Source organism: Exophiala xenobiotica, assembly GCF_000835505.1.
Source record: "Exophiala xenobiotica strain CBS 118157 unplaced genomic scaffold supercont1.1, whole genome shotgun sequence".
In the NCBI taxonomy this organism is placed as follows: Eukaryota; Fungi; Ascomycota; class Eurotiomycetes; order Chaetothyriales; family Herpotrichiellaceae; genus Exophiala; species Exophiala xenobiotica.
In genome coordinates this window covers 1,478,928-1,498,675 of record NW_013562494.1, presented here as the reverse complement: position 1 = coordinate 1,498,675, position 19,748 = coordinate 1,478,928, and the positions used below count along the sequence as shown (strand labels likewise).

The 19,748-nt window shown below is 51.2% G+C and overlaps 7 protein-coding genes across 9 annotated transcripts; 2 read left to right on the top strand and 5 right to left on the bottom strand.

The window, feature by feature from the left end:
* Positions 1-208: 208 nt before the first annotated feature.
* Positions 209-3,425, bottom strand: PV05_00588. 2 transcript variants are annotated; one of them, XM_013465494.1, is made up of 7 exons: positions 3,281-3,425; positions 2,772-3,229; positions 1,881-2,720; positions 1,521-1,830; positions 1,230-1,470; positions 975-1,179; positions 209-926 (listed from the first exon to the last, which is right to left on the bottom strand). In XM_013465494.1, the coding sequence occupies exons 1-7, from the start codon at positions 3,285-3,287 to the stop codon at positions 837-839; spliced, it is 2,151 nt and encodes a 716-aa protein (XP_013320948.1). In that variant the 5' UTR covers positions 3,288-3,425; the 3' UTR covers positions 209-836. The 2 variants fall into 2 exon arrangements, with proteins under 2 accessions (XP_013320948.1, XP_013320947.1); XM_013465493.1 differs by having other exon boundaries at positions 1,230-1,830.
* Positions 3,426-3,687: 262 nt separating this feature from the next.
* On the bottom strand, positions 3,688-4,998 carry PV05_00587 (uncharacterized protein). The gene has a single exon (XM_013465492.1). It carries the CDS (start codon positions 4,808-4,810, stop codon positions 3,752-3,754), a length of 1,059 nt encoding a protein of 352 aa, XP_013320946.1. The 5' UTR covers positions 4,811-4,998; the 3' UTR covers positions 3,688-3,751.
* Positions 4,999-5,281: 283 nt separating this feature from the next.
* Positions 5,282-8,728, bottom strand: PV05_00586 (uncharacterized protein). The gene is made up of 2 exons (XM_013465491.1): positions 5,814-8,728; positions 5,282-5,757 (listed from the first exon to the last, which is right to left on the bottom strand). Exons 1-2 carry the CDS (start codon positions 7,602-7,604, stop codon positions 5,674-5,676), a joined length of 1,875 nt encoding a protein of 624 aa, XP_013320945.1. The 5' UTR covers positions 7,605-8,728; the 3' UTR covers positions 5,282-5,673.
* A 3,243-nt stretch (positions 8,729-11,971) lies between these two features.
* PV05_00585 (guanine nucleotide-binding protein subunit beta) lies at positions 11,972-14,520 on the top strand. The gene is made up of 5 exons (XM_013465490.1): positions 11,972-12,419; positions 12,485-13,197; positions 13,247-13,336; positions 13,388-13,507; positions 13,566-14,520. Exons 1-5 carry the CDS (start codon positions 12,302-12,304, stop codon positions 13,584-13,586), a joined length of 1,062 nt encoding a protein of 353 aa, XP_013320944.1. The 5' UTR covers positions 11,972-12,301; the 3' UTR covers positions 13,587-14,520.
* A 106-nt stretch (positions 14,521-14,626) lies between these two features.
* On the bottom strand, positions 14,627-16,093 carry PV05_00584 (uncharacterized protein). The gene is made up of 3 exons (XM_013465489.1): positions 15,735-16,093; positions 15,628-15,681; positions 14,627-15,565 (listed from the first exon to the last, which is right to left on the bottom strand). The coding sequence occupies exons 1-3, from the start codon at positions 15,762-15,764 to the stop codon at positions 15,032-15,034; spliced, it is 618 nt and encodes a 205-aa protein (XP_013320943.1). The 5' UTR covers positions 15,765-16,093; the 3' UTR covers positions 14,627-15,031.
* A 134-nt stretch (positions 16,094-16,227) lies between these two features.
* PV05_00583 lies at positions 16,228-17,694 on the top strand. Of its 2 annotated transcripts, none has more exons than XM_013465487.1 (2): positions 16,228-17,102; positions 17,215-17,694. In XM_013465487.1, exon 1 carries the CDS (start codon positions 16,332-16,334, stop codon positions 16,953-16,955), a length of 624 nt encoding a protein of 207 aa, XP_013320941.1. In that variant the 5' UTR covers positions 16,228-16,331; the 3' UTR covers positions 16,956-17,102; positions 17,215-17,694. The 2 variants fall into 2 exon arrangements, with proteins under 2 accessions (XP_013320941.1, XP_013320942.1); XM_013465488.1 differs by having other exon boundaries at positions 17,161-17,694.
* PV05_00582 (uncharacterized protein) lies at positions 17,583-19,672 on the bottom strand. Its single transcript, XM_013465486.1, has one exon. The coding sequence runs from the start codon at positions 19,457-19,459 to the stop codon at positions 17,843-17,845; it is 1,617 nt and encodes a 538-aa protein (XP_013320940.1). The 5' UTR covers positions 19,460-19,672; the 3' UTR covers positions 17,583-17,842.
* Positions 19,673-19,748: the final 76 nt, after the last annotated feature.

The window sequence follows — 19,748 nt, the reverse complement described above, 5'->3', positions numbered from 1 at the left end:
ATCACGCCGCTTGTACAGAGAGGAGTTATGATTTCCGGTTTAGGACTTGCGAGCCGACAGTCGAGTTGGATAACCGTGGACAATATAAATGAATTCCAGGGACGGCTCTCGACCACTAACTCAGACCTTTTCGACTTCATGAATGCTCAATAGTCAGTACAGAATGCGACCTGCCCTTCGAAGCTCACCTCCACCGAGCCAGCGTCTAAACTGAGCCCGGCATTGCGGAAGCAGCTGAAATTGACCATAATACTATTCCATGATATACTTGATCATCCCGGACTGAGCATTGTTCGCCTAGAAAGCCCAGCTAGTTGGCACAGAGTTGGAAAGAGAACCACTCTGAGGTGCCAAAACACTGTGGCATCGACAAAGCTCGACTCTATCAATACAATGAGAACAGAGCCAGCGAGCAAACGATGCTCACTTCACACCCACTTTCATTGGTGTATTTCCTCCTTCTGATAGAGGTTGGCAACAAGATGCAACGTCTATGGATCTGAAGATGAGAGAAAACTTATCCCAGGATATTGCGTCCAGTCCGTCCACCTCACTTCGAGGACCTTCGTGCGATATGCTGGACGGGATGCGCTGGTGGTCTCCAGAAATGGCAAAGCACAGCCCTGCAGATTCGCAAGTGTGGGTCTCCCAGCTTGTCGCTATGAGCCTGCTTTAGGGTTGCAGATGCTTTCTCTGTTGATGTGTGATTCTCCCTACTAGGGCGATCTCAGAGCCAAGGCTTGCTCGGCTCAGTAGTAGATGATCTTCGAACTGATGCCGATTCGTTGTCCATATGGACTTCAACAATGATCTCCTGTCTAAACATTGTCGACTTTCTATCGTCGGATAGCAAGCCAGTCGTTCGCCTCAGAGAAGAGTTTGGCTTCCCTGATATCTGCACCAGGAACTTGACTTGCTGCGTATATCTGCCAAGAGGTCAGCATTGGGCACTTTGTCCCGCTGACTGAACTTACAGCATCCCAAATTTTCCAAGCTTGATCCAGACTCCTGGTCAGACCGCCGCCACTTTTGAGTTGTTGAAACCAACTATATTTTCCCTCTTGCTGCTTGATGGTCTTCTTCAGGGTCTCAGTGATCTCCTGGTCATCATCGAAAGCATCCAGGTAAGTCTTGACTGCTATGCCGAGGCCGGACCCATGATCGTCAATGAATGGAAGCCTACAAGGGGCGTCAGCTTTGTATGACATGACAGAGAGAGCAATACGTACTTCTGGCTCAAATCCGTCCAATCTGAACGGTCTCGTTCCACTTCACCATTCAGAAACATGCTCGTCATGATGGTTTCCAGAAGATCTCTCAGTGTCGTGCGGACAGCAGTAACCTTCCATGCAAAGGTTAGCTTTTCCCGGTCAAGTGGTCCAACAAATCCCATAGCTTTATGCCGGATTCTACCCAAGCAAGCAGTCTTTGAGATGAGATTTGAGAATGTCTTCTTTTCGTAATCCTTGTCTGGACGAGAATCAGTCAAGTATTCGACGACGGCCTGGGACAGGACAAACCGGTTTTAGAAGGAGGTGTCCCTGTGGCAAAGTTAGAGGTGAATAGCCCTAGTCTGAGCATTTCAACTCCTATAACAGTGCTCTCTTCATCTGAAATTGCCAATGCGGTTTCTAAAACCTTGCCCCAGGTGGTCAGAGCGTGCTTGTCATCGACATATCCACGAACGTGTAGGAATCGGAACACCGAATTGACAAGAACTTCGTCCGCAGTGCGCAAGGCTGGATATTCTTGTTTGCCCTTGACAAATGTCTTTGGGGTGAATTGCTCATCCTGCAACGTACGAAGGCAGCGTAAGAAGAGGATGGAGTCCTGCTTGAGTCAACATCTAGATGCAACTAACCGGCGCTCTTGGGACCTACGCTGGTGTTTGACAGCACACTCTCAATGTCAGGGCCACGGACTTTCCACTGCGCCAGTTTGCCTTTCATGGCTGGAGTATTTCTGATCTCGATGGTCAAGCTGCTGGTGTCCTGTGGAACCCATGGCTCGACTTTGATGACTCTTGACTGGTAGTAGTAGTGGAGTGACTCTGCTAGAATTTTCAGAGCTTCCGTCCGGTATCGGTTGAGTGATTGGATCATCAGTCTGCGGTAGGGCTCCGAATCATAAGATCCCCCGGCAAGGTTGAGCACAATCTCTCCAGAGGTCAGCCAATTGGGTATTTGGGGGCCAAGTAAGCCTTTCGAGATGTAGAAGAACAGCTCCTCTGGCAGTCGCTGTCCGACAAATTCGTGGACATCGCCAGGAGCTTCGTCAAAATTTCGCGGAGCGACGACGCCGTTCTTCTCCATGATAACATGGTGCCGGATTGTCATGATGGCTTTCTTGTATCGATCCGCGTATGACAGAGCTTGAACTTGTGGATGGTCGCGGTGGAAGTTGCAGAGTTGTACCACAGACTTCCCTGCGCCATTTAGTAAGGTGATTGCATCAGTGATCCCTGTGGATTTTGTAGTCGCCATTGCTTCGAGGATTGGGAAAGTGGGCGTAAACGATGTTCCGAGGAGGAGTTGAGCATCTCGGAGCATGTCATCGTTGACCTTCAGTAGATCTTCGCACACTCCTTTGCTGATCAAGGTCAGCGCTGACTTGTTGACATTGATATCCGTCACCACTCTGTCGACGCCAAAAAGAAAGCACTCGGTGTTGCCCATGACGGCGTCTATGTATTGGTCTTCCAGTTTGAGAAGATAGGCCAACTGGCTTCACGTCAGGGTCCAGGTATGGTAGAGTGCGTTGTATTGACTCACTTGTGCTGTTGCGCTGTACGGTGCCACCATGAATTCAATCTTGTTCTCAGCCAATATCTTTTGGAGCGTTCTCGTCATTACATCGATGTGGTATTTGGCCTTGGAGAAGTGTGAGACCGTCCCCTTGCTGTTGCCGCTCAAATATTCGTGCCATGCTTCTTCCTGGGCTCTTCTACTTTCCACTGACTGCGAGTCCGGGGGGCTCTTATCCACATAGTCAAGGCCACTGAACACAAAGACCAGAGTGACACCATGCTGGCGCAGGAGGGAGATATCGTCTTCTATGGCTTTCTTCAGGGTAAAGGGTAGGCCACCAAGAGCATGTTTGAGAGGTTCGACTTCGTTGTTGATGCGTAGGTCAAGATAGTATGAGGCATCGACACCAATGACGGCATCCTTGAGCAAGTTCAAAGGACAGAGCTCGATATGTTTATTGACCCATTGGTCGAACTTCTGGACTGGAGCTAACTGTGAGAAAGGAAAGAGTGTAAGATTGCGCGCAGCCATACCTGACATGTTGGAACGCTAAATGAAGTACGAAAGGAAGATCAGAAGAGGGAGAGAGGAGAAAAGAAATCCGTGAACGCTGTGAAGTAAGAGAGAAGGGCACAAAAAGTGCAGGGCCAGCAGTTGTTTGTCTGAAGCAGGTACAAGAGACCTCTCTGAACTTTTTGGAAACCTCCACTGGAACTACGGGAATGGTATTATTCCAGGTGGGTTCGCGCCTGGAAATCAAGTGGTGCCAAGTGTCATCTGGGGGAAGCGGGCACCATCCACAGCCCAAAGCTAACCGGGCCAGGGGGGACGTACTGGATGCATCAGTGCGCACGAGGCTGAGGCGTAGCCTTGCTATGACTGACCTACTCGTGGCGATCAATGCGTGCGTGCATTGGAAGTTGAACCGCCGAAAGCTTGAGCAGAAGAATGCTTTCTCAACATCACGAGTCTATGCATACACACCGCCACCTCATTGCTATGAATCATGCAGTAGCGGCCACCTCCTTTGCGTTCTGTCTGAATCCGTAGGTCGCCTCTAATCTGTTCATCAAATGCTCCCTCGCAGTCATCGCTCGTTTTGACGTTGCTCCCCCTCCATATCCTACGCTCGAATTCTCGTCCAATACGTGCTCCGATACAATCTGACTTGGGACAGCCACAAGCTCAGTCTTGTCCCCAGGGTGCACAAAATATGCGATTGAGTAGCGGTCTTCTCCTCCCTGCCTGACATCCTTGGGGAAAATGACTCGGTGCACCGTACTCTTGAGAAGGCCGTTGGTCCAGTAAGACAAGCAGTCTCCGATATTCACGAGTATAGGTGGGAATGTCTTCGACGTCGTGTAACCATCAGGAATGACAGGGACAGGAGCCCAAGTATCCTCCGGCGTTCTGATCTCAAGGCCTGGCTGCGACGGTCTCTGGAAAAGCAGAGTGATGCTGCCGTAATCTGAGTGCGCACCTGCCCGGATGTCCACGTCTGGCTGGTAGTTGACATCTGACGGGATCGTAGGATAATGCAGGAGTCGAACAGTACAGCCACTGGGCTGGGTGTGTCGCGATGAGAAGAAGGTGGGCTCTGTCACCTCGAGTCCTAATGCAAGAAGGTCGAGGACACGTTTGGACAGAGCCTGACAAGCGTTCTCGAACTCGCCCAACTCGGCGAGGTGAGCTTCGAGCAACCTGGGCATAGGCTGTTGTGGTCGCCCGTCTTTGGACTCGCCTATATTGAAAGCCTCTTTGAAATCTCCTTTACGCTGGCTCTTCGGGTCGAGGCTCTCCACATGCAACCCTGCATAACCTCGGTCGGCCTCATTGATCTTGACATTATTCTTCTCGGCCTCGGGTAACGCAAAGAATTGTCTTGAGATTTCGAATTGGCGATCTACTATGCTCTCGCTGAAACCGCTGCCATTGGTGTCGATGTAGAGAAAGCCGTACTTGATAGCAGCATCGAGCATCCCTTTCCCCACTTCCGAGGTGGACCTCGAGACATCAATCACAGGGAGCTGAACAGCACCGGTATTCCCCTCGGCCGATCCCATAATTACACCTCTGGCTCGACAAGCCTCTGCTGCCTTCCAGCAGAGAAGCAGCAGCAGTCACAATAGGGCACACAGTCCGACTCAGAAGTGCGTCGTACAATGGCGGGGCCTTCCTCTGACTTTGATGGCAAGGTGAGGGCAGATGGGGCTTGGAAGTTCTCAGAGGAACGAGAACTAACCGATCGATCGATAGATATAAATACTGTTTCTGCTTTGGGTACGGAGTACGGAGACCTCCGTCGAAAAAACAGACTATCAGAGGCCAAACCCACGGAGTACAACGGGCCGCAATGATCCTATCACTCAGATATTGATAACGGAGAAGGCTAGCATTGCGAAGGGAGAGCGGAAGTATCTCTCTCGAGTTACGCCTTGTCGATGCGTCGATTTCGGGACTTGGTCGTCGACCCACGATGCTCGCTGCTTCAGCGTCTTTGAAATGCAGGGTCGGGCAAAAGATCTGAACGGGAATTCTTGAAACGAGTATTCGATTCTTCATCATTGTGCAGTAGTAACGTCGTCAGATTACACATCTGTGTCAATAACAGTCAATAAGGATCACCAGGTGCAGTGGCCAGACAGTCACCGCAAGACACGTCCATAGGTCAGCAATCCAAAAGCACCTTCATCGTCTCCACTGTCACAAGCCCTCGTCCAGCTCGTCCCTTAGTGATATGTACCTCGAAGGACATCATACTTCGTCCAATAACGCGATGCGCTGTACATCAATCATAGCGGGTGCTCATTCTGTCCGTTTGGCATTGAGGACCGAAAACCCTGTGTCTGACGAGACTCAATAACCAGCAAACGCCAAACAATACCCAATCGTTAATACTCCGTGGCTATGCAGTTTTCATGTTTGCTTAAGCATTCGATCGGCGGTTCAGATAAATATTCTCGAGGTGGCACCAGTGCCTATGCATGCTCCACGACTCGCGTTGGCATTCCTATCGACAGTCAGCTCCCACGTCCCACAATATCATTTGGCAGATGGAGAACATACCTTGCTGCAGTACTTAGTTCGCCGGCAACGTCTGCATTTTGCGAACTGCCGTGTGTATTCTTCCCATTTACCGCACTGATAGTTGGCGCACTGGCGTATGCCTCCTCGAGCATCGTCCTTTCTGCACAAATTCCGCATGACCACACAGGCCCAATACTGCATGTCCTTGGAGTGGTGTCTTACAGTGAATTTCTCCACCAAGGGGAAGATGTTGTAATCATCAGGCTGGAGGAATTCTTCGTCTTCATCTTCGGTTGGCTCAGGCAACATCGGGCATCCGCACATTGGGCCGTATATCTTCTCGACCTCCCTGTCAATTCGGAGTCTGGGGACCAGGTGGGTTTTCTGGAAGTAGTGGCGAAGGTAACAGTATTTTGAAATGTAGGCGAGCAATTGCAGACCCATCAATACATCCTCGTCGCGAGGCATCAACGCGGTCGTCGAAGCTGTCGCAGTAGCGGTTCTTAGGAAGAAATTAGGATATGCATTCAACGGAATTGCAGGAGAGGCAGCTGTGGTTGGTGGTGGTGGTATTGGTGAGGCGCCCATAGGTTCGTGCGCTGCAGGTCCTAATGGATTGGTCATGCCTGCGAGGATTGGCGTTTGCTGAGCAATATCGACATTGTCAATCTCTCGAGCTTGTTGAGGAGGAATAGTCAAGGTCAATGGTTGGCGCTCCGCTAAGTCTCCTGGATCGTGTGGGCTGGGATCTCGAGTCTGATCTCTGCTTTGGCCTTCTGGCTGACCATCAGGGTCCAGCAGGTCTTCGCCAGGGCCCGGTACGTCGTCCAACATGACATCTTCAGGGTCAGCAGAGGTACTATTTTGGTGTCGAATGGAGGGTCTGCGCATCCGGCGGCCGATAGGGGACAACAGTCCACGGGAGACAGGAGCGGAGGGCGTAGTAGGTGGGTCAGGATGAGAAGTGATGCCTGTGTTCAAGGCCGGCAGCATCGAAGGTAATCTGTCTACCTCGCGTACAGGACGCAATGAAAACCCATCGGAAGTATCCATTGAAGGGACTGCAGTCGCAGGTGCTTGCATGTTCATAGATCGATGGAAAGACCCTCTGCTCTCTTGGCCTCGTGTGTGATGGTGAAAATCGCGTCTCGGGAACACAGTCCGTTCAGGTGGCGAGGTGAAGACACCGGAAGGAGTCACATTGCCGTCTGCTGTGCCTGTCTCTGTGGTGCCAAAGGTCTGAGAAAAGGATTGCGGTAAATCAAGTGACGGCGGAGGTGCTTGCCGACGGGTAGAGCGCTGATCCGCTGCAGCGTTCATATGCTCCAGGAAAGATGTCCTTGAGAGGGGGTCTTGTGGGAGCTCGCGGGAAAGTTTAGATCGGGAACCTGCAGGATGTTTAGTGCCATTGCGCTTTTCTTGCTCAGCATCCGCCTTTGCTTTTTCCATCTCGATCACCAAGATGTAGTCCCACAGGATAGTCGCAATCACCGGCACCATATCTGCTTCGACAACTCGAGTGCGAACAACCTCAGAACCTCGGACCCCTATGTTCACAATGCATTGGAACGCAAGGTTCCACTTCCACATGTGCATCTCATCCTTGCTCCTGCCCTCCTTCAATACGCATATGAGACGTTCAACCCCGCCATCTACTGTCAGAATATCTCTGATGCGAGCCGAGGAAGTGGTAAGATACGCGAGATGGTTGAGAGAGTTGATTAGGGGTAGAGTCGAGGTACAGTCCAGCGCTCGACGGTCGTAGAGGGTTGGGGTGATATGGACAGAGGCCTTATTGACATTAGGAATGCTGAAATTGACCTCTCTCATATTGTCTTAGTATGCTGTTGTTTCGTGCAATTATTTCGAAACACAATCCTGGGAAATTCAAATGATTTTGATCAATGCGAAGCCAGAATCGGACTTGAATCGTGACTCTTATCGGGCCTTTTGAGGCACGGACAAGAAAAACAGTTGAGAGGCCTGAGTCGCAGTCGAGACTATGCACGCTGCCGCATACAATGTGGAAAGGAGCAAGCAGCCATCAAGTGATCCCGTCGCTCTGTTGTGGGGGCAGATGGCAGTACAAGGCTCGGCCAAGATCGAAAGGTATAGATCCCCTGATTGGGGATTTTCAATCAATCTGTGCACGAAGACGGTGGTATTCGTAGCTCTCAGTGGACGTTTGTTCGTCGATCGGTACGATAGCAAGTATGTATTTTTGCACAGGAACGGATTCGTAAAGAGCGTGGAGGTTCGAGTCGAGGACGCGTGGGAGGTAGGTTGCGGACAGGGCTGGCAGAGATGGGAGAAGCGAGCACAGGGGACTCGAGGATGTGCAGTCGAAGCGAAACTCGGCAAGCAGATGCGGATGCAACGAGAAAAAACAAAGGTGATCAGCAGTCTCGAAGAGGGTGTGAGAAGAGTTGATGAGGATGATAATGGAGGTGGCTGAAGGTGAGAGAGGGTGCAGTGAAGATGATGGTATCAGGGAAGTGAGGAGGCTGTTGTTCGACGGTTGTGTCTGAAGTTGCGGCAGCGGCGCAGGCGTTCACTGGCCACTAAAAACGTCGCTAACCTGCAATTTCTTCGCCATCCTTTGAAAGGCCTTTCACAAACTAGCCACCATCAAAGTCTCGTGTCGCATGGAGTCATTTTACTGTCCTCGATCAGACTCTTTGCTGTCCATCTGTCATCATCTGCAAGCAGGCCCTTGATTCTTGTACAATTAGCCACCTTCGACGGATTAGCGGTAGAGGCTGTATGCTGTCTATGTCCACGGTGAGATTATGGAGTGACAGTTGCAGTCTCTTCATGATTGGGGTTCAAGGGCTCCTGATTTAGGCGCATATAAACTACTGGGGGGAGTCTGTTCCATTGTCCTTGCCAAAAGTCTTTCTTCAAAGGAATACTTCGGTCAAGACTGCCAACCTGGTCGTTCGCATCGCTAGTACTGCATTGTGTCGCCATCAGAGTATGGAATACCCATGTGTGTAAGATCTATACATTGGTAATGGCGGGCTACATTCGAGTATCCCTATTCGAGGCATTAGTAATGTCTCTTGGATCATTCCAGAGTCACCCCGAAAGCCTACTGCTGCCCCCAGCGTGCCCCAGCTATCTGGCAGGTTGAGTCGTGCCGATATTCGCACCAATCAATAAATTATGCTCAGTATGCGACTGGCCCCCAGACTTTATGAGTGTTTGTTGCGTTAATTGCTCCGGACGTGTCCATACTTGACCACCACAGCTTTGTAGATAGAACTGTAGTGTCTGTTTCAAACGACGGGAGGCTTTTGTATAAGCCGCTAACATTCCTTCATGGTTCTTTGGGACACCCTCTCCATCCTTGCACGTTCTGATGTAGATCCAGGTTCTAGAACGCAGACAATGCTGTTGCATTCTGATCTGCCTCCCCATGGATTGGTTCTAGCGAGCTGATATGTTTTGATGACCTCTATCTTTCTTTACTTCTGAAGCGAGAGAGAGCTTCGCTCCTATGGCCAACCGCGAGACCTATCCACGATCGTCCAGAAAGCTGGAGCCGCTGCACTGCTATTTTCGCTGCCACCCATACCTATGGTATGCAAAAGGACCATCGGGCTTCGAGAGCGGCTATTGAGCCAATCGCCACCATGTCTTCACATGTCGATCGCTCAAGGCAATACTTCGCTTTGGCAGAACGAGCCGTGCGTCCATCTCACAGGCTGTCTATGATTAAAGCTGTGCAGCTTCTGTGGGTGCTATTTTCAGTGGCTGCTCCCTTCAATACATGCTCTTCATGGATCTAAATGGTTGTACATATCAACCTGTCGCGGATTGGAGATTCCTCGAGTAAGGTGTCTCGAGCTATTGATACATTGAGTTGTGGCCCCTAGTTGCTGCCTCTATCGAACCAGTCTCCCTTTACTACCAAAGGCGAGAGCTGCCCATCCTGCAATCAAGCACACACCTCCTAGAGGTGTCACTGGACCAAGAGCCTTGAAGCGTTGCGGGTCAAGGACCAGCAGATATATGCTACCGCTGAACATGGTCATGCCGGCGATGAATAAAGAAGCGGCGATCTTATTCTTTGGTGCAACGGAAGTTGCCAGGAGCACAATTCCACTGTGAACTAGCTGTGAGGGACACCAAGTTAGAGCTGCATGTCGAAGAGGAGATATTCGTGAGCACAAGACGTAAATGACGATGCATCACGAGTGAGTATGGGATACCTGATAATGAGCGGCGGTCGACCAATTTGCAATTCTCTGAGGGTCGGCGATCCGTTTCTTCAGTCCATGGGCACCGAATGCACCGAGCATGACTGATGAGGCTCCATAGAGACACCCGAGAGTCCAAAACATTGTCAAGATCAAGCTTCGTGCAGGGTGCGACTTCGAGCCGGTGTTGCAGTGATATAGAGTATCCAGAGGTGGACTCGTCATGTTCGAGATTTGGGAGTTCACGTTGACAGTAAGCGAATTAACTTGAAATTCGGCCGCCTTGGCAGAGGAACCGGGGGTTTCAATGTGCGCCCGTACCTCTGCACTCAACGTTGGCCAGCAATTGACAACCAGAATCGAAGTCAAACATCGTCGCCATGCTTCAAGCATCTTGAATTCGGCCTGGATGACAGGGCAGCTGCTGGATATGCGTGGCAGGACAAAAGCGTGGGTGATTTTCCAAACAGGCCCAGACCGCTCGACGCCACGTCAAGCATGAACACGAGCAACGTCTGGAATGTGGAAAGCCTCGAGAACATCACCAGTCCTCGATTGGGACATTGCTAGTACAAGTAAGTGGGACGAGGATTGACTTGGCGTGGAACGGTGGAACCCTTTACGGAGTAGACAAGGAATACCTAGCTTACTCTTCCACGGGCGTTCTGTTTGACACTGAAGATCTATAGAGCGAGGTATCAAAACCGATAATGGCGTCCGACAGCACGAGCAACGGTGATAACATGGCGAACGAGATCTCAAAATAGTGACAAAACATCCACGTGTTGATATTCTCCGCAGTTCGCAGTTGAAAGGGGTGATCAGCAAGCGTGAGGTTGATGGTGTATCAGCTAGTCGTTAGTTTAGCGAGAGGGAAATCATGGAATACACGCCTGGAACTCTTGTTGAGTTGCTGGAGGACAACAGCCAGATCTTGTAGAAAGGACCTGACGACTTCGTCCATCTTCCCCAAGAGAACCACGAGGAGCCGAGTAGACAAACAATCCGCCGTGGCTGAAGTGCAGGGCTCAGAAGACTGAAGAGCAAACAAGCCCCTGAAGCATGCACACAACCTTGCTTTTACTATTGTATGAACAATTTGGTGATCTCCAAGGCCGATGTACCTGTCAGGGATGTGGGTATGTTAGATGGGGTCGCCGCTCGACCCGTCACACCGGCTTCTTTGTTAGCTACGGTTAGATGCGACCGCCCAATTTCACTGCTGTCACGTCTTTCCTCCGTCCCCCTCCTGGCACTTGCGCAAAAGCCCTAGGCAAGCCTCTCTCGTGCATGGTGGACACGAGCCTCGATCACCTCGGTACTCGTAACCCTCGTTGCTACTAACGCAGGCCACTGGGAATAAGCGACCCAGAAACTGGACCAGTGTCGGCGAGAGACCTCGTTAAACGGTTTTGGTATTTTTTGTGTGACTTTTTCTGTACCGATTGATTGACTATTGCCTCGCTCAACCACCTCAGGAGAGATCAGAGTAATTTTGGGGCCGCCGTTGCTGAACCAGTGAACCCAACTTGGGGCTCTGCTTGTTTGTTGCCGCGACAGAAGGCTAGTCACAGGGCTGTAGAGGCTCTGACAACTCTGACTCCAGGCAGTATTTGGGGAGCAAGCCCGTAGTCCTTGCATCTTTTGACACGGCGATAAGTTGTACAGACGGAAATACATAGCACTGTAGAATGTTCACCCACCAGATCGACACATACGAGAAGCCTTACTAGCCATACCTGATGTCTTGCCAATGGCAGCAACCGGGGGTTTGATCTGCTTCTAGTGTTGCTTCCCACGGGCCAATTCAGACCCGCCGGGAAGGACCCCATCACTGGAATCCGTTCTACGAATCGAATTACAGACTACCGGCACCCTTTGGTTTTAGTTGACACTCGGTGCGCACCACACACACCAGAGCCCACCTAGCCCACGGAGCTGACCTAGCACCTAGATTCCCGACCTGCCGTTCAAATTACCTTCCCAGAGTGCCTTTCTTGATCCAACCTCACCACCGTCCCATCTTTCCAACGTCTCTGTAATCCACGCGCGAGCCATCGCTATCATCCCTCAACGCACTTCGACGTTTGCCGTCTGCAGCAACAACCTCCCTCTGATTGCGGCCCTAGGTGACGGCGCTAGTCTCGGCATCCCTGACTCCTCCACCTCCAAGCTGCCTGCGCTGCGCAGCCTCCTGACCTCGGTTGCACACCGCGACGAAACGATTCTTCCTCGCGCATCTCTCGAGCTCCTTCAAAGACACATTGTGTGATAGTTGTGGTCTTCCGTCTGAATTGGTCCGATAAGGACCTCCCAGTCGGCACGATGTCGAACGATTTGACTGGAGAGCAGATGCAGGCCAAAATCACGGCTGCAAGAAGAGAAGCCGAAGGCCTTAAAGACCGTATCAAGCGCAAGAAGGATGATTTGGCCGATACAAGCTGTAAGTCGATGGGGGTGCTGACAATCTCATCCGTAAGGATTTGCTAATGCTTCTTCATCATTCAGTGCGACAAGTTGCTCTAAACAACACCGAAAGCCTACCCCGGATAGGTATGAAACCGCGAAGGAATCTCAAAGGCCATCTTGCCAAAATATATGCTATGCATTGGTCCACAGACAGACGGCATCTCGTCTCTGCCTCACAAGATGGAAAGTTGATTATCTGGGACGCCTACACCACCAACAAAGTACATGCCATTCCTCTTCGCTCCTCATGGGTCATGACCTGTGCATATGCCCCCAGCGGAAATTACGTCGCCTGCGGTGGTCTTGACAACATCTGTTCCATCTACAATCTTTCGACAAGAGAAGGCCCCACACGTGTTGCTCGCGAATTGTCAGGCCATTCAGGATATCTGTCATGCTGTCGATTTGTCAACGACCGAAAGATCATCACGTCATCTGGCGACATGACCTGCATGATGTGGGATATCGAGACAGGTTCCAAAGTCACCGAATTTGCAGACCATCTCGGCGATGTCATGAGCATCAGCATAAATCCGACCAATGCCAATGTTTTTGTCTCCGGCGCATGCGATGCATTTGCCAAATTATGGGATGTCCGAACAGGCAAGGCTGTGCAAACGTTCGCTGGCCACGAATCCGATATCAATGCGATCCAATTTTTCCCAGACGGAAATGCCTTTGGCACTGGTTCCGATGATGCCTCTTGCAGACTCTTCGACATCCGAGCTGATCGGGAACTGATGTCTTATCAGGTATGCATCTCCACTTGTCTCTGTTTGATGCCGTACTGACTCGCTACAGAATGAACAAGTACTTTGCGGTATCACTTCCGTCGCTTTCTCAGTGTCCGGACGTTTGCTCTTCGCCGGTTACGACGATTTCGAATGCAAGGTTAGTACCATGATTCCTTCCGGCTGAAATGCAAGCTGATCAAGTATCCAGGTCTGGGATACTCTCCGGGGTGACAAAGTGGGTTCGCTCAATGGCCATGAAAACCGAGTTAGTTGTCTTGGTGTTAGCAATGATGGCATCAGTCTATGTACTGGATCGTGGGATTCTCTCGTAAGTCATTCCTCCTGTCGGTCATTGGTGGCATGGTTTAGCTGACCGAATTTTTCAGCTCAAAATCTGGGCTTGGTGAAACAAAGTTGCACGGGATAAGGGTGTATTCTCTTCCGTCGATGGCGAAATGTCTTGATGCTCAATCTCGAGGCTGGCGAGCACCAAAACCATCAGAAGCCGATTTTCTTTACCACATCCTTTCACCGACGACAACCGAAGGGAAAAGTGGAGGAAGCTTCTATTCAACCCACAAAAAGACTTACTGGATACTTAAGGACCTTGTGAGAGGCCGAGCATTTCTGGGATGGACAGACCGGGTCTCGTGGGGAATTTTCTGCTTGCCAGACAAGAGCGTGCTTGTTTTATCGTCTACGATCCTGATGACCGGGCCTGGTGCAGATGGAGTTACTATGCTATGTGCCGCCACTACTGTATGACCGTGGCCTGCTGCTCTTTCTCAAGCGTCAGCTCCACCAGCTGGTGAGTGTGCCTCCTACCACCATTGGCACCACCTTAAAAATTGTGCTTTCTCTTTGTTTCCTTCAGAATAGCGTGTCAACAGCAGCGCAGAGAGAATCCGAAAATGAGAATCATACTACGGCTACAATTACTCCTTTTCCTCCCCACGATGCACATGGAAATCTACTTCCCCCCGCCAGCCACGGGCTACCAGATGGAATGTGGCTTTGGCAGCACTAGCCTCTGGCTGCCCTCAAGAACATCGCTTGTGTCGCTGACAGATTCTCATCGTGGAAGTGCACCTTGGACACTGGCGGTGCGGTGCGGTGCGGTGCAAACGGGACAAGAACCAGTCCATGCTTCTTGTTACTGCGGAATGGGATATTCTGGGATTTTCGAATGATATGGTCACAGGTCGCGGTCATGGTCACACTTACAGGCGTAAACTCTTTATCACTCACAGAGTGGTTCGGCTTGGTCTATACGCGTTGCTGCTGCAGCAGCAGCAGCTTCACCTCCTCATCTTACCTGCAACACAGGACGGGGCTTCATATTCACGACACCAAGACGAGCCCTATTGGCTATGCTCCCAGGACTTCTGAGCTTTGTATCTCTTCAGCGGTCCCAGAAGTAGCGTGGGCTGTGGTATCCTTTTTGAAAAGTGCCATGGCCATTTGCAACACGTAATCAGTATTCTGTGACGGCAGCGTTGTAGTGGATACAGAGAAAGGGTTTGACCTGTGAAATTGCCAGTGTCTGTATTCTGTACGCCACCAGCCCGGAATGCTTCATTGCATTGCTTGCGCCTAAAACGCCCCATGGGCCTGGCGAGCCAAGCGCCTGAGAAATCAAATACAAATGTGCCACTCAGTCCCTAGCGAAGATCCTGATGGGCCTTCTGCCATGTTTCTCGTCAAACACCCTCAGACTCTCTTTCTGCTTTCATAGCGATCTCCCTATCTTCGCACATTGCTCACCGGCATTTGGTGGGGCGTGTATGCATCAGACTCTGGCAAATACCAAAGTAGCTCCAGCTCCAACCGAACTCCATCTAGCCCACCAACTTTAGCAAGCACATCCTTCCCTCCCTTGGTCGAGGTTGATATTGATTGGGTCCGAGAAATCACCTCCATACTCCTCACTCTCTTCCTGGGCCAGGGCATTCCGTGCGATCACCTCGAACGCCTGCTCGACATTGATACTCTCCTTTGCGCTGGTCTCGAAGTACGGCATCTGCCCGCGTGATTGACAATATGCCATTGCTCTTTTCTGTGAGATCATCCTCCTCTCTTCGCCCATGTCGATCTTATTGCCTAGCACGACAAAGGGAAAGCTCTCCGGATCGCGCGGGGAAGCTTGGATGAGGAACTCGTCACGCCACGAGTCGAGCGTCTCGAATGACTTGGCGCTGTTGACGTCGTAGACAAGCACGCAGCAGTCGGCACCACGGTAGAAGGCGACACCTAGCGACTGAAAGCGCTCTTGCCCGGCCGTGTCCCAGAGCTGCAGGGTCACGATCCGGTCGTCGACGGTGACTTCTTTGGTCAGGAAGTCGGCGCCGATCGTGGCTTTGTAGGACGTGGAGAATTTCTTGTTCACCTGCACAGTCATTGTGTCAGTAGGAAGTCAAGGCGCGAGGGAAGATAGATAGGAAGACAGACATATTGATTCATTAAACTGGTCTTGCCGACACCACTGTCACCGAGGATGATGACCTGCGCCAAAGTGTCAGTGAAAGATTGTGATAGTGAGCAGACGGACATCACACCTTCAATAACACCTTCTTCCTTGACGACATGGCTGATGAGTACCACAAGTGTTGGGTCTTGTCTAGGGCTCGATAATCGATATCAATCGTGGCCGGTGCAGGTGCAGGCAGTTGGTAGTTCTGCGGCTAGAGGTCACGCGGACGTCGGCGATGGATGTTTGATGGCGATCAGACAAGGCACAGCGTTTGCTCTTGGAGATTACAACCGACGCAGAAAGCAGTGAAACAGGGGTGTGTGTAGACGCAAGTGTTCGAGGAAGCTTCGTCGATATTAGAACAAGCAATGCACACAAGAAGTCCGATCCATGGTCGTCATGTAATCGCCAGACAACGGGGCGGTTTAGCTTGTTGGATCCAACCGCAGGCCTGGATTGTTTGGCCATCAAAGGCCCCCTATTGTTATCGAGGCCAGCCATCCTGTTATAGGGAAGGTCAGCCGATCTCATTTCATTCCATGCCCATCTCTGGAGGAACTCTTACGTCTCTGGGCGATCACATTCCAACTGGATTCTCATTCGGGATCTTATATACTCTTCTAATATGATTGGCAGATGCTTGATGAGCCGATGTTCACGATGCTAACAATCCGATAACACTATGTCTACCTGGAGGGACCAGTACCTGGCAGCCTTGCAAGGCCGAGACAAGGTTGAATCAGCCAATCTGGGTCTTTACGACTACTGCACCAAACTTGCCGACGAAAAGGCCGAGCTCCAAAAGACAGCAGCCGCACAGGCACCATCCGAGGAGGATGAGGCTCCGACATCTCCTCAGCCTTCGTCCCTGATAGGCATGGGCATGAGACGAGTCACATCACCCGCTGCTCGTCCAGAATCTCCAACAGTCGCTCAAATTCGTCAGGACCTGGCCAAGGCCCAGCAAGAACGTGGTGATCTTCAATCTCGTCTGGATGCTGTGCAGCGTGAACTTGAGACTCTCAAGTCCAAAGCCAAAGTTGACAACAAGCGGATTGCCCAACACAACGCCAGCGTGTCTCAATTGACGGTCAAATTGAGGGATCGGGAGGAGGAACTTCGCGGCAAGGCGAAATTGATCGAGAACGTGCAGGACGAGAATGTCACGTTGAATTTGCAGCTCAATATGGCCGAGGAGCAGTCCGACAAGTTGAAGAAAGAGAACAAGGAGCTTGTTGATCGATGGATGGCGAGGATGGGGAAAGAAGCCGATAAGATGAACGAGGATAATAAGTTTGGCTTATGATGTTGATCCCGGACTTCTCGCATCAGCATCCACCAAGTTCTACTGCTCTTGTCGTCTCTGAGACAGTGACAGCAAGCCATACAGAACTGAGGGCGACATTCGATATCTGCGAACGTCCGTTTAGAGACCTGGGGAGGACTTTGGAAGGTGAGCACAAACCCTTTCCCCTTCATGTCACCTGATTGACATTCACTTCGGCCGTAAGAAGATTCTCTATACGACTCTGTTACCAGAAGGATCCTGACCGCTGCCTCTCCAGCTACAGGCGAACCTCGAATTGCCCTTCATGCATTGCCGACCTATCCATCTCCTTAGAAAGGGCAGGGCTCGATCTGGAAATCACGGCCCATTCTACGCCATCTCTCCGACTTTGCAGGCTGCTTGAACACCGAGCACGGATCGGCGCCCCGGGAGGTAGTCAGGCATACTCGTGGGGGAGCTGTGTCCTCCCACGGCGTTCCAGCCGGGCGATGGATTTGTTGGGGATGCCGCTTCAGAGCCGACAGTTCATGTCCGTCCGAAGAGAGGTTGGAACAGTGCCACAGCGTATGAGCGAGGATCATCGAAATCGCACTCGGGCTTCAGAAGCTAATATAGCAAACGAGAACCAACGTCAAACTTCAGGGACCACGATCTCTTATCATCAAAGCACTAGTGCGTCAGTAGCACCAGGCCAATTTCTAATAACTAGGTAGTACATTAGCTGTCGAAGCATGGCCAAAGAGCCAAATTGCCAAAATGGTCGCTGCCGGTCCATCGCTATGCAAAATCGTCAATCATCAGTCGTCAAAGCTTTCATCCAAGAATGAGCGGAGGCCGGCCCTTCCTAATCCCGAATTTGCTGCCTCGTTCGATTCCGTCGCGTAACGCTTGACCGTGTCCAATTGCTAATCATGGGCTCCCATGCTCTTAATAAAGGCGTCCAACTCTCTCTTATCCTTCCGTTGATGAAACCACTTCCCGGGATCATCTGCCCAGCTGACCATTCCACTCCAGCGATCTTTCTCAATGACTGAGAGCACATTTATCGGATCGTTGACGTTCGATTCTTTGATTTTGTGAGAGGGACTGCGGAAGGGCTTGAGGCTGATAATGTGGCAACCCTCCTTGAGATCCAAAAAGATGTATTTCAGGTTGTCGTTGAGCTCCGCGGAGAATGCTTGGTTGTTGACCAAGACGACGTCCGCTCGTTTGAGAGCCTGACGCACTGCCTCGTTCTTGAGAAAGTCTCCATGAATGAGGTGGACGCTGCCAGGCTTGATGCCCCAGAGCTGACAACGAGCCCGGAACTCCCTTGCCTGGAGCTGGGCCAACTCGTTCGGATTTTCCATGTATTCGCAACCCCACGACTCACAACCAGTTTCCAGCGCTGCTTGAACAACACAGTTGCCAACGCCGGATCCGAGATCGACGAACACTTGATCAGATTTCAAGCCGGTCTCCTTGAATATCCGACTCAAGAATTTGGGAAGAAGTTCTCCATAGACGAAGTTCGAGAAACCCTCGTACTGTCTCACAGATTCGACGCTAGGCGATACTGTTCGAGCATAGACCTGACCTCTGATGATGTGTTCGACCAACCTGAGGTCGACCCGAGTCATTTGATCCAGCTTCATGCCGATCGTGCCGTCTTTGCGCTTTTCCGCTATTAGAGTGTTGTATTGGTTGACAACGTCGATGTAGTTTGACTGAGCCCCAACTCGTCCTTTCAAACCTTGGCTTGCGTGTCGGTGCAACATTTGCACGAATCCTGTGCCCTCTTCTTCATTGTTGACTTTGCGTGCCGAGTCGCGGTCCAGATAGTATTCGGCCACTATTTTCATATTGGCTTCTATTTCATCCAACGGCTTGAAGTCGGAGGAATCGATAGGTCTGACCAGCTGGTACTCCTCGCCCTGTAACGAGGTGGGATATTGAAGTTCGATAACAGGGTCGTCATCCTCATCACCTTTCAACGCTGTGAAGAATGCTTCATACTTGACCCTACCTTGTGCATCGGCTTTGGTGTTTGCAATTTGTATGGCATGGATCATAGGGAGACTGTCGCTATCATCCGCCGAGAACGCCTGAGGGTCCCTCACTTTCCGTTTTTCGTCGATACTGTCATTTTGGTCTCTGCGTATTCGCTTCTTCGGCTTTTCCTCTTCACTATCGTCATCGGAGCTTGTGAATCTCGGTGTCGAAACTGCAGGAGATGCACGCTTGACCCGGTTTTGTCGTTCATGTCTGACTCGCTCCAGAGGCTCACGGCTACCTTGCCTGGAAGGCACCGAGGCAGGCGTGCTTGATTTGCGAGGAATGGTTTCTTTTCGGGGGGCGCCATTGGAGACAGGTTTGCGCAAGGAAGGAGACTGCGACGACGAATCGGACAATTGAGGCTTTGGGGTCGGCTTCGTTGTTGGATGCACGGTGACAATCTTCGTCATGAATTTGGGAGCGGCCTTTTTCGCTTTGAGCGCGGCAAGACCAGACAAGGGTCGGTCCTGTGACGGCAAGGGTCCCATGATGTTGGTGTGGCAGGACGAAACGATATTGCGTAAGGAAGGACACTGAGAGTTGGAAGAGCGCTAGATTCGATCAGACATGACAAAATGAGAGTGAAGTCCTCCGAGATGCAACTGTGTTAATAAAAGTGAGTGGCTGCTGGAATCACACGACTCAAGGGATAAAAGTCGAGATGGGGCTGAGACTGCGCAATGCAGCCAAACATGCGGAGTGCGCGAGGGGCGAAAGTGCCTGCAGGCGAGATCTGCATTGGCCGATGCGGCGCAGAATCTGGGAAGATCACAGAAA

Coding starts and splice junctions, on each gene's coding strand:
- PV05_00588 (XM_013465494.1), bottom strand. Junction 2,721..2,771: donor CGTACAGCGCAACAGCACAA/GTGAGTCAATAC, acceptor ACGTGAAGCCAG/TTGGCCTATCTTCTCAAACT. Junction 927..974: donor CTTGGAAAATTTGGGATGCT/GTAAGTTCAGTC, acceptor ACCTCTTGGCAG/ATATACGCAGCAAGTCAAGT.
- PV05_00587 (XM_013465492.1), bottom strand. CDS start 4,810: ATGGGATCGGCCGAGGGGAATACCGGTGCTGTTCAGCTCCCTGTGATT.
- PV05_00586 (XM_013465491.1), bottom strand. CDS start 7,604: ATGAGAGAGGTCAATTTCAGCATTCCTAATGTCAATAAGGCCTCTGTC. Junction 5,758..5,813: donor GAACTAAGTACTGCAGCAAG/GTATGTTCTCCA, acceptor GACTGTCGATAG/GAATGCCAACGCGAGTCGTG.
- PV05_00585 (XM_013465490.1), top strand. CDS start 12,302: ATGTCGAACGATTTGACTGGAGAGCAGATGCAGGCCAAAATCACGGCT. Junction 13,198..13,246: donor GGGAACTGATGTCTTATCAG/GTATGCATCTCC, acceptor GACTCGCTACAG/AATGAACAAGTACTTTGCGG. Junction 13,508..13,565: donor CTGGATCGTGGGATTCTCTC/GTAAGTCATTCC, acceptor CGAATTTTTCAG/CTCAAAATCTGGGCTTGGTG.
- PV05_00584 (XM_013465489.1), bottom strand. CDS start 15,764: ATGTCGTCAAGGAAGAAGGTGTTATTGAAG. Junction 15,682..15,734: donor GGAAGAAGGTGTTATTGAAG/GTGTGATGTCCG, acceptor ACTTTGGCGCAG/GTCATCATCCTCGGTGACAG. Junction 15,566..15,627: donor CCAGTTTAATGAATCAATAT/GTCTGTCTTCCT, acceptor ATGACTGTGCAG/GTGAACAAGAAATTCTCCAC.
- PV05_00583 (XM_013465487.1), top strand. CDS start 16,332: ATGTCTACCTGGAGGGACCAGTACCTGGCAGCCTTGCAAGGCCGAGAC.
- PV05_00582 (XM_013465486.1), bottom strand. CDS start 19,459: ATGGGACCCTTGCCGTCACAGGACCGACCCTTGTCTGGTCTTGCCGCG.